The 12,992-nt window shown below is 33.8% G+C and overlaps 1 protein-coding gene across 2 annotated transcripts; it reads left to right on the plus strand.

The window, feature by feature from the left end:
• Positions 1–1,056: 1,056 nt before the first annotated feature.
• LOC110103608 (transcription factor MYB1R1) lies at positions 1,057–11,230 on the plus strand. 2 transcript variants are annotated; one of them, XM_020832397.2, is made up of 5 exons: positions 1,057–1,418; positions 9,966–10,177; positions 10,550–10,642; positions 10,732–10,815; positions 10,896–11,230. In XM_020832397.2, exons 1-5 carry the CDS (start codon positions 1,163–1,165, stop codon positions 11,097–11,099), a joined length of 849 nt encoding a protein of 282 aa, XP_020688056.1. In that variant the 5' UTR covers positions 1,057–1,162; the 3' UTR covers positions 11,100–11,230. The 2 variants fall into 2 exon arrangements, with proteins under 2 accessions (XP_020688056.1, XP_028553258.1); XM_028697425.1 differs by having other exon boundaries at positions 10,886–11,013.
• The last annotated feature ends 1,762 nt before the right edge of the window (positions 11,231–12,992 follow it).

Genomic DNA, 12,992 nt, shown 5'->3' on the forward strand with positions numbered 1-12,992 from the left:
TTACATATTTAATATCTAAACTTGATTATTTATGCAAATCATACTTTAAAAAAATTACACCTAAACCCAATCTCTTGATTATATTAGGCTACATCGCTATTCGTTAGCGAGATCTTGTTACCCTTTACACAATGTTAGTTTTTTCATCCTGCTTCACATGCCACCGATCTATTCTTCTCTAGTGAGATCCCATTATCACCAACAAGCCCTTTCACAACTTCTCATTTACATGCATATCGTTGATCTCGTCGGTATATTTGATTTTGACCTCCCATGGTAATTAAGATCCGATCCTAGATCTTTTTTCCAACACGCCTTAGGAGTTCTTCTTCTCCTTCATGCATCACGATCCATCGTTGCCTTCGCTAGTGATCTCTTATCACGACTTTTCTCTTATACATCACTGGTCTCATCGCTATTTTAATTTGACAACGAGCTACGGTGGCCTATCTCTGACGGCTTCCTCATGTTCAATAAGATCGAATTGCTTTTAGTTGACTTTGTAATAGGGTGTATAAAAATTAAATTTATACGTTAAATATATAAAATTTAAATTATTGAATTTTAAGTGTTATATTCAAATCCACGTTAAAAAAAAACTTGCTATATAATGCAATTAAATTAAATTATTGAATGGTGTTTATAAAAACAAATATTAAATAGTAAAAATATATACATTTTTAATTTTTTACTAAAAAAATGAACCAGCTAACTATTTTAGATGAAATAAATATTTGATTAATCACCTAATTTAGATTAAACCCTATTATTGGTTGTGATTTTTTCTTTATTTATTTTGTATTTTTTAACCCATTACGGGCACCGTCCATTTTTTTTATCCGAGAAAAGCCAACGAGCTGGACTAGTGGACTCCAACAAAATCCCATCTGTTCTCACCGGACGGTGCCCATATTCGAATAATCATCCCACTTGCCGAATCTTTTCCTTAAAACGATAAGGGCATTTTCGGTAGTTTCACGGAAATCTATGGGTAATTTCCTATCGCGGGCTCGGATATAAAATTATAAATACAAGACCGGTAGTACAAGGAAACCACCTTATTGTCTGCCTCTCTTCCACTGTCGAAAGTAATTTCTGAGGACGGTGAAGGGAGAAGCTGAGAGAGAGAGAGAGAGAGAGAGAGAGCTAGGGCGCGCGGTGGATGGGAGGGGAGAAGGGATTGATGCTGTTCGGGGTGAGGATCGTCGATGGGAATAGAAGGTGGAGGCAGGAAGGAGTCGGAGATGGGAAGGACGACGATCCGGTGAGGCAGAGCATGCTGAAGAGCATGAGCATGGTCGATCTGGCTACGTGCGCTGTGACGGTGTCCGGAGAGAAAATAGCCGGCGATCATGGGTACTTGTCCGAAGGCGGGCTGGAACAAGCGTCGAGGAGGGGAGGACAAGAAAGAAAGCGAGGTGATTGGACGAATCCAACCCCTGTTCTCTCTTATTAATTTTTAATATTAGTATGTGATAAAAACGATTTAATGGGTGGCTGCGATATTAGGAACAATAATTCATTGTTTTTTTTATCCCTTTCTCCATTTACGTTTTCTGGTTTGTTCTTCGACTAGAATTATATAGAGATTTTTAGGTTTTTTTAATGATGTTTTTTGGATGAGATAGTTCTTTTATGGATTGGAGAGAATGTCTGGATAAATTTTATTTAGTATTTCTGCTTGTTATGTTTTTTTGGGTTATATGTGGAATGTGTTATCATTTGTTAATATAAGGTGTTGTTCTTTTATGGATTTATTTATTTATTTTTTTCGGCCAGTGGTGCTGTTTTTCATTGGAGGTTGTAAGTCTGCTCAATTTTTTTGTCCGCTAACGGGCAGTTTATTCGTGGTTATAATCAATGATTTGTTTCTTGCTCAGATTGACCTTAGATTGAAATCAACCAGCTAAATTTGGCCTGGGTTTGTGATGCACAATGGTTAGTTGGAGAGAATTGGAATGACTTGCCTTTTAAGTGAAGAAATGGAGGAAGGAAATTAAAACACATGTGAGTGAATTAAGAGGGTTAGTTGCTTGGGTTTGTGGGGTGAATATGTTTGGCGAAGACAGGGAATTATAATTAGGATTATTGAAGAATGTTTGGAATGGTGGTGTGGAAGTACTATGTGAAAACTTCTAGGGATGAAAATTAGGATTAGTTGAAGTGCAAACAGATAACACCATTGAATGGAAGGCCTCTTCGCCTCTTTGCATGCAAGGGAGAGGGTTTGGAGGATGGTTCTAGTGATGGGGAGGAAGAGAAAGAAATGAATTATTAAAACACTTAAACGTTGAAATAAAGAAAGACACAATACATTCAATCCTCACCCAAGGAGAGCATGGATCAACCACCAAGGCCCTTTTCATTTTTATTCCATAAGTATTAATATGTCTATTACAATAAAAAAGAACAATTTAAATTGAAAATAACCTAAAAGAGAGAAAGGTTAGCTGTTCTAGTGGAGGGGATTGAAGTGAGTCGTCTTCATTACAAAGGTGGTGGAGGGGTATGGTTGGCCTCATACCTTGGAGGGAACTTTAGTTCAACCACCCCAAACATTCCCAGATAACTAATTACCACTAATTTGAAATTTAAAATAGCATTAAAGTTTCATATTAAGCTCAAATCATAAAAATACAACTTTTAAACCATAGATTGGGATTTGGTTTGGCATATTGTAATTGACCTATACTCCACTTGACGTGCTGTATTAATTCCACTTAACTAAAAAAAAAACTCTTCTTTGAAGGGTTGAAGTAGTTATCTAAAAGTTTTTATGTAATTTTCACCAAGTCATCCCTTATCATCCATGTATCCTCAGTAGGTGGTTGATTTTTTTCACCTTACTAGCTAGCTAGAAACTTGTGTTTAGCATCATGTTATGTAGGCATTTCATCAATGATGATGGTTTCCACCTTAGAAAATGTAGGCACCTATAAGTGATGATTATGATCTCCTGCCAAAGAGTTAGTCTACAAATCTGGAGGTTGATAACTTCTTTATAAGGTAAAATATACTCTACATTAAAAATTAGGCTAATAAATAGATTAGATACCAAGTCAACAAAGTAAGTATTAAGTCAAACTATCCTAATAATTTTAAAAGATCCACATGCTTATGCTTATAATTTCTTAAATTTAGTAGAGATATATCTTTCATAATGAGTGCAAATCAAAAAATATCACCTTAATTATATTCCTTTGCAATTCTATTTTGATTTATTTTATTAGTATATTTGTTATTACTTCTTTCTAATTTTTGCTTACAACATTAAGAAGGCCATGAAAATCTTTTATAAAGCTAAATGATGAACATGAAAAGTATGAGATGAAATGTTTGCTATATTATTGGATCTTCTATGATTATTACCGTAAATTATTTCAAATGATGTTATTTTTTTATTTATTTATTTTGAAATAGTGATGTTGAAGGTAGATTTTGGAAGATGCAACTCTTTAGTCCCCTTAGATTTTCTTACTAAAAATCTAAGTAAAGTTTCTAGAGTTCTAATAACCATCTTAGTTTGCATGCCTACTGTTTGAGGATAAAAATAAATTGAATATTATATTTTTATCACTATTAATTACATAATTTTCTTTTTCAAAAATAAGAATTAAATTTTACATCCCTATTAAAAACCATTGCAAAGGACAAGTCATGTTATCTAATAGGCTCCTTAGAAGAATAACCTTATATATAATATAAAAGTCATCCTTTGTTTTGGAGTAAGATAAGGTATAGGCAAATACAATGCACTTAATTTTGTAATTTTTTTTTGAGTTAATTTTGTTATTTTACAATTGTAGCATTTTGTCACTACTCTTTCAATATTCCTTTTCAGCGAGGCTAATAAAATTTAACTTCGATCAAGTTTAAATTTTTGCTAAGTTGTTTTTGTTTTCCTACAATTATATCATTTTGTTACTATTCTTTCAACATTCTTCTTTAGTGAGGCTAATAAAATATATGTTCTATCCAATGTTTAAAATTGCGTATTCGGGTATTGAGGCGTTTTTCAGGCGAGGCGTAAGCCTCAAAATCAAAAGATTGCGTAAACATAAAATGATAAATTTGTTATATACTAATGAGTGAATAGTATAAAATATAAAAAATCATAAGATATGAAGTGAAATCAAAATATCTCAATAATAAGACAACATGAAATATAGTTCAACTCAAAATTCTATCTTTCTGAAATCCCAGTATTCTTTTCATTAACATATAATTCCGATTTCCAAAAATAAATAGCAATGACATATCGCATAAGAACTCATAAGTCATCAACACGGTCATCACTAAGGGTTCTTCATTTGAATCATCATTATAGTGAACTGCTCTCTCCCCTTCCTCCTCTCCTATAGAGTCCAATGTCGGGCATTTACTTCAAGATTTATGTAAGTTTTAATATATATATATATATATAGCGTGAGGCGAGACGGGCCTCAACCAAGTTGAGGCGCAAGCCTCATAAAAAAAACTCGAGGCATAAGCATCGAGGCGTTTTTTTACTGGAATTGCGCAAAGGCGCACGGGCCTCAAGACGAGCCTCATATTGCGCAATTTTAAACCATGATTCTATCAAGCTATCAGTCTTAGCCATTCCAAGATGTGTTGCCATCCCCTCAATTGTAACTTAAAAATAAGAAAAACTCTCATTAAAGATTTACGGCAACATAAATGTTTTCATCGATACTAATAACAACTCATGATCATGAAGTTCTCATTTGAACTAAAGGCTTATTTTCATGTTCATGATAACTAGCTGACGAGTAAGGAAAATTTGATAATCTTTAATGAGTCCATAAAGTTTTGGAATTTAAAGTAATTACCAATAATACTTTAAATAATGCATCACACTAGTTTTAAACTCTAATTAAAAAAGAATAATGTTGTAAGAATCCAACCCACTTACATGTCTGTGGTTTATTTTATTTTATTATTTTGTGTTTATAAACCTTAGAGAATGGTGGTTTGAGTTTAATATGAATTCCTAATGTAACAAATGATGTCCTTACAGTTTTGAAGTGCTATAGAATAATATTTATGAGTCCCATGAATGTGTTAGGTATTTTTGATAAAACAAAAAGCATCACCAGCCATTCATAATGGTCATATGGAATTTTAAAAATTTTATTTCATTCATTCCCATCTCTAATTAATTTTATGGTTTCTACTCTTAAAATCAATTTCAAAGAAGTAGATGGCATTAGAAGTTATCATATCATCCAATATAGGTATAAGAAATATATACATGGTAGTAATTTTATTGATAGCCATGCTGTCATCACACATTCTTTGTAAACTATTTATATAAGAGTTAGAAGAGATAGAACCACACATGCACAAAAAAAATTCTTTAAAAAAAAAAATCCTTAGTAGTACATCTACTTACTTTTTCATTTCAATATGTTATGTTTAATTCAACCTTTAACATGATTGCTCTCAATAATTGAGAGTTGGGAATAAAACCAATAACTTGTTGAATGCACTCAGTGGCAGTAGTTCATTAGGTGACAAATCACTAAATTCAAATAATATGTTTGAGACCATAATAGGTATGTGGATCTATCTCATATACTATATGCATACCTTTTTTCACATGGAGCAAATAAAGAGAAGTTAAATAAAAAGTTCTTGTTTTAAACTACAAAAACCTATCCTATATAATTTGAGATCTAATTCAAGCATGGGTATAATGGGTTCAAGGTTGAATATTAAAATTAGGCTTATGTGGTAAAGAAGATATATATATATTTTATTCTCACACACACACACATATATATGGTTAAAACCGCTGAGGGGCCTACACGTTAATATAATAAAAGGTTACAAGGCCCTTAAGAGGATCTCGAGCCACTACTGCTCAAAGAGCTACATTCAAGGAAAACAATAATTTTAATAACTTAAGGACCCCACTTTAATACAATGATAAAGGAAAACAAAAAAGTAAGAAGGAAGAATGCACCAAAGAAAAGGAGCCACGGCTAGAACCAAACAAGAGATTAAGGCATAACAATAGCACGACTGAAATCCCTGATACAACACATTGAGAGAAGCCAAAGCCAAAGGAGCCTCTAGTCCATCAAATTGAGAGAAACCAAGGACCTACAAAGAAATAACAAACTTCCAAATGAAAAGAAGCCCCACCAAAACACCCACCAAGACAACCACCCGACAACAACAGAAGGCAATAAAAATTGAGACCCAAAAACAAAAGGTAACATGAACGTCAACTAAGAACCAAAAGACAAAACAACCAGCAGCAAGAACCCTACAAAAAGAAAACCTAACAAAAGAGTAGACCAACCTACTTAACCTTAGATCTCATTGCTCAGGCACTATAAAACTTGAATTAATGAAGATTTTTATTTTTATTTTTCTTGCTTTTCTTGTCAGAGCCCACAAAATAGTGGAAAAATCAGCAAACAAACCACAAGTCTTACGATTATAAGAAGAGTAAAGGAGATTAAGAGACTTCCTTGAGAACAAGTCGGCATCTAGAAGGCTGACCATTGCAGCAGGAGAGTGCGGCTAGGGCACTAAAACATTCTCACGATCATCACTCTAATGTTGCACTATATATATTGACTATAATGCATTTCCTTTTTAACAAAAGTTAAAAGTCAACCTCATAAGATGTGGGCTATGCTAATGGGAAGGGAATTAAATATAACTATATATTCATAACTTCTTATTTTAATAAATAGCAAGCATTTACCTATGATAGGTAGGGATGTATGTTTACCCAATTATCATGAAAAGGCATATTATAATAAAAATTATTCGAAAATGTCTTCCTCCTGTTTTTCTTGTTCTTCTTCTAAAAAACATTAGTGTATTAAATTAATTATGCATCTTTCATTTCTTGTGTCACTTAAAATAATTAATGTGTAATTTTCTTAATACTCCCCACAATAGAAGTCGTAATGTTTATTTGTTAAATGTGAAAGGGGGCAGTAAAGGGATTATATTGTAGTTGAGAGCTTGAGGTGTATAATGATCTCCATATGTTTTAATGAGTAGTGCATAATTAAAAACATCCTCAAGTGTCTGTGAATCTTATAATTTCACATCTTCTTTAATTTCCATTCTTATACCAAAGACAGTTTTATTTGCTAATTGTCAATGATTGTCAAAGAAATTGGATCTAGCTACCAAATCGTCAATTCTATTCTTATACTTAGCAACTTTTAAAGTTCCTTGGTTTAAGGTCAACATGTTTCTTGTCATTAGCATCTTGGACAACACTTATACTTAAGCATTTCTTTCATTTCTACTAAGGTAAGATTAATTCTATCAAATCTTTCCTTACTTGCTAAAGTATTACACAATTAATTTTTTGCATGGCGCCTTCTGAGTTTAATTTTGGCCTAGGTAGTTTTTTGTTAGTCATTCATTGATTTTATATTATTCCATGAACTTATCGATTGCAGTACGAGTTTGTCTAAATTTTTTTTGGATTATGAATACTATTAAAGGTGGGTGCTTTGATCTTTACTCTCCTAGGCCCTAGCAAGTCATCAGAAAATTCAGCAATCCTATGATGATTATTTGTCCTATTTAAGTTTAAATGAATTGGAACTCTTCTTATGTGATTACCCTTGCTAGGATTTTGATAATCAACAATTGCTAAGTTATTGTGAATGATTGGAGTGGATTGTGAGTATAGGAGCTGTAATTATATGATAGGAAATACTTGAGTTCGCAAGTAACCCTATCAAATTGGTATCAGAGCAAGATCCGGGCGGTGGAGGGTGGTTTTTCTCCGAATTTCGCTGCAGATTTTTGCTGATTTTTGGAGGATCCGGAGGCATCTCGTCATTTCCCATGGCATCTAAGCGAGTAGAAGTCTTGGAGACCGAGATGGGGCAACTTAAGGCGGATCTGGATGAGAAGATGGCCACATTGAGCGAGAATGTGGAAGGGAAATTCGTGGTATTGGAGGAAATGATGAAGAAACTGTTAGAAGGGCAAGCAAGGGCGGTGCCGGGGGAGGAAAGAGGAGAAGGGAGTGGGTTTCCGCTAAACCTATCATTGTTTGCAATAAAATTTTTCCCCATATTTTGGTTAAGTTTTTTATATTAGTCAAAGAATATGACTTGGGAGGCTACCTATCATTGTTTCTTTTCATTTTTAAAGGTTGTGGAGGAGTTAGATCCCTATGCCTTGGATGAAACTTTGTTAAAACCACCTTAACATTAAATTTTAAATTTCATAATTGAAAATTACATCAAAGTTTGAAATTACTATTCAAATGATAAAATTATAGCTTCCAAACACCATGTTGGAATTTGGTTTGAGATCTTGTAATTTACAGACGCTCACTTGATATGTTGCATCAAATTGAGTCCTTCACATGATATATACATTTCTAGGACAAATGAATTAGCCTTGCCATGATTTGTGACATGCTAAATTTAAATCTTGGTACGGTTGAACTTTTTGATTTGGTAGGACAACAATTTTATAGCTTAAGTATTTGCTTGAGAAACTTCAAAAATCAATTTTGAAACCTTCTTAACTCAATTTTTGGCGAATTTATATAACTCTGTGATTTGATTAGATGGCTCCAACAAAATCTAAGTGAGCTTAAATAAAAACTTAAGAAATATAGTTAGAAAATTTTCTAAATTATTTGAGGGGTCAAGCATCCACCAAATTTCTATTTTTATAGTAAAAAAATATAGCATCTAGATGTGTTTGATGAGTCTATGATTACTCAATTTCAAGTTAATTAAGGCATCAAGATGTCCAAAAATATAAAATAATCAAGTGAAATGATTTTAATTGTTCGATGGATTGTTTGTTCATGATTCTTATAGAAATTATCTCAGTGTTGCCTCTATACATTGATCCATCTTTGAGATTTCTCCTATTTAGACTTCTCTGCATCTGATAATTGTTCGAACTTCCCTCCAAGTAGGAGGAAAACGTTCTGAAACCTAACTTTTGACCCTAATATTTGTCATTAGGTTCTACTGATGTTGTTATGAAATTTTTGGAGGAAGCTTGAGTTTCTTGGAAGAGAGAGATGGGAAAGGGAGGAGAGGGAGAGATGAGCTTAGACATGAATTATAAATTCTTTTTATTCAATGGCTCATTATAGGGTCATTCTAATACATTACATATGACCTCTATTTATAAAGATTTATATTGATATGATAACTTGCGAATCAACATAACCTAAAATATGATCAATTTCTAATAGATGCTAACAAGCTTAGTAGTCACTCATCCATTGTCGCCTTTCATGGATTGAATGGAAAATTATTATAACGTGTAACCTCCTCCATTATCTGTACACAATCGCTTGTTGATGTCAACAATCGTCATTGCATGCATGTCGTTTGACACATGTCTTAGTCGCTTGATTTTACATTCTCTCAAGAGAGCTACCAAGCTGATCACCACCCATTATGTCCCGACTTTCGACATTCCTTGTTGACCATTGCTCGCTCGCCAATGATTAAAGTCTGCATCTGCCATCACAAAATTTTTATTATCGTCCTACCAGTGACTTGGTCTATCCTTTTATTAAGAGAACGACAATGCCATTCACCCATCATCGTCCAACTTGAAAGGATCCATGTCAACTATCATCCAATGCTCATCCATCATTGACAACTCTTACAGCTTATGACTTATATCATCAAACATTATATTGTATTAATGGCTTCTCCTGTAATTAATGGAGAAGGGCGCTTTTTGTATTTCTTGACTAACGCTTTCTGAATTCTTTCAATTGGACTAGCATTCTGGTTTTTTCTTTTATTGAATTTTTCATGTAAAAAATATTGTATTTCGTGTATGCTGATCTCAAAATTTGTCAACAATGCTTATTTCTTTTCTCTTCTACGGTTATATTACTTGTGTGCTATTCTGATAATCTCCATCAGTTTTTTTTTAATTGTCTGATCATCATATATTTTTCTCCAACGTATTGAGTTCTTTTGTTTTATGTTAAGGAGTTCCATGGACTGAACAAGAGCATCGAACATTTTTAGCTGGATTAGAAAAGCTTGGGAAAGGTGACTGGAGGGGAATCTCAAGAAACTTTGTGATGACCAGAACTCCAACACAAGTAGCCAGCCATGCCCAGAAATATTTCCTTAGACAAAGCAACCCCAATAAGAAAAAGAGAAGATCCAGCCTTTTCGATGTTGTGATCAGCAAAAAAGTAAGTAATTCCAATAATCCATTTAGGCTTCGTTTGGGATGACTTTCTCACTGCTTTTTGAAGTAACTTTCTATTATAAAAAAATTAATTTTTGTACTAAAAAACTGCTTTAAGAAGCTCTTACTGTTTCATAAAACAGCTTTCAAGCTGCTTTAAGAAGCAGAAAAAAAACCATCTCAAACGAATCCTTAGACTTAGTTTGGGACGGCTTTTTTATTGCTTTCTAAAACGGAGTTTTAGCGCAAAATTTTTTAATTTTGCACTAAAACTCCATTTTAGAAAGCAATAAAAAAGTCGTCTCAAACGAAACCTTAATCTTAACTTGGCAGCAGATTGCTTTTCTTTTGCTTGACAAACATAATTTCTTTGAAGATCAACAACTCCGGGAATTTCCCAACATCATTGTTGAAGAAATCTGATGATAATTTCAAGAATTTTGACAGTCTAAACCAAGATGGTCATCCTGTAAGTGCAAGTGCTTCTCATAAATGTACTAATTCTGAGATAAATTCCTTGTGTGAATTTATAAGACGATAAGAATTAAATTACTGCAGGTTGGGCTTTCATCCTTCACCACAATCCAATCGCCCGCAGCAAGTTGTAGTAACACCCCAATTTTCCACAAAATAAACTCAACTGTAAGCTTCCACATTGCTCTCTTTGCCTTCAACTATTAGAAAAATCACATAAAAGTAAATAATGTTCTAGTTTTAAACAGGAATTATCAGCCACGAACACAAGGTCAACAGCTTCAGATCAAACAGATCCTTCTATCTTCAAATTAAGTACACCTATTCGCCCACAAGAAACATCGGCGAAGTCTTCAACGATTGACAACAATGATCTAGAGCTCACCATCGCGCCGCCTCAATCTCATCACAGCCTAGCTAAGTTTTCCTCAGGCATTATTAGAGTTATTTAATTAGGTGCTTCCTTCCAACTCTGTTGTTACTGTTAGAGATATTCATAGGAATTAATCTCTAATTTTTGTAAATGAAGAAATGTTTTATTTGCAACAAAGGATTTTATAAACTTGTTTTCTTTTTTTCTTAATTCTGCCTTTTCAAACGACGTCAAGAAACCAATAAAAATGCACCACGTCGCCCTTTTACTGTACCGGTACTCGGTACCGGTACTGACGCTCGGTACTGCTGGGTACCGCAGCATCCGGATGTTGACTTGTGTCCGGCGTCCGCACAGAATAATTTCTCCTCTATCGGTGAGAACTTTGCTCGCTCGTTAGCATTTTAAGCAAGAGTGATGGAAGATGGTTGCTGTGTGGTTCTATTTGCATGTGCTGTTAAGATTGGCTTTTGGTGTTTCCTGGAAAATATTCATGGGATGGTGCATGTGGGTTGAAGTGGTCCATCCCAACAATGACTTCCTACTATTTTAGGTGGCAAGTGTATGAGTAGCTATCAAAACTTTTTTAACTTAGAACTAGTTGATGATTGATTCATGGAACCTAGCTCTAGTTTATATTAAAAAATTATTTTAAGAAATAATAAGAAATACAACTCAAATAAAGTCTAAACTTATATTTTCTTATGAATAATTGTTATATTATTCCTGTACCATTTCCTTAGTATTCTTACAAGGAGTAGTTATCATATTGGTTTATTTGATTTGGACATCACACATTTTTAATCAAATAATTAATCATTCTATTGGTTATGTTGAATCTCACTTGAGGCCTAACTAATATTGGATTAATTATTTTGTGCGGATACTGAACATTGTCTGGAGACCAAACAGAATGCGCAGCGCTATCGAACAATACCGAGCGAAGGGGTAATGTATTTGACAAGTTTCATTATGGAGGAAGTTAATGATGATCTTTATTATATGAATTTGAGAAGTATCTAAACTTTAATATTATTATGCATATATATATATATATATATATGGTTAAAACCCACCAGTAGGGGCCTACACATTAATAACAAAAATCGGTTACATCGTCCTTAAAAGGTTCCTCCAGCTCACTAATGCTCGAACGAGCTACAAGATAAAAAGATAAAAACAAAAACCTAGCTACAAGCCGGTGGATCATTTCCCTAAGAGTACAATCAAAACTGAAATAAATATACGGGCTATGAGTAGACAGCATCCAAAAAAGGAGAAACGAAATATTCCCATTCAGCACAGCTCTCCTGCAAAAAAGACTACGAAAGACAAAAAAGAAATGGAAAAAACAGGTAAAGTATACCTTGCGGACAGTCGAGCTTTGATCAAGAACCTTGATAAGAAACCTACAAGGAATACTCCAAAAAATGATAAGATTATCACAGAAATTAGCAAAAACTTTAAGCCCCTCAATATTAGGACAGTCGAGCTCTGATCAATAAACTTGATAAGAAACCTACAAGGAATACTCCAAAAAATGATAAGATTACCACAGAAATTAGAAAAAGCTTTAAGCCCCTCAATATTATAATTACTCCAGGAATTTTTCCAATCAAATAACCCCATCAAAGCATTCATCAGGCACACCCTCTTCCCCTTCGTAACATAGAAAGGACCATACAGCTTGGCATCATATTGATGCCACCAGAAACCAGAATTACCCATAATACTCAAACTAAAATGCATACCATAGCTCAGAATATACCCATCAATACTATTCAACCAGGAAATACCAAATAAATGCTCACCCAGAAACTGCAACAGACGCCCCCATTTATTAGCAAGGAAGCACATAACCATAATAGTGACAAACCAGCAGGTAAATACCAACCCCGGAAAAGAAAACAAACAACCCCAACAGCAGCATCAAAGAGAAAACATAGCCAACAGAACAAACCCAGCAGCAAAA

The sequence above is a fragment of the Dendrobium catenatum genome, unplaced genomic scaffold (assembly GCF_001605985.2).
Source record: "Dendrobium catenatum unplaced genomic scaffold, ASM160598v2 fragScaff_scaffold_932, whole genome shotgun sequence".
In the NCBI taxonomy this organism is placed as follows: Eukaryota; Viridiplantae; Streptophyta; class Magnoliopsida; order Asparagales; family Orchidaceae; genus Dendrobium; species Dendrobium catenatum.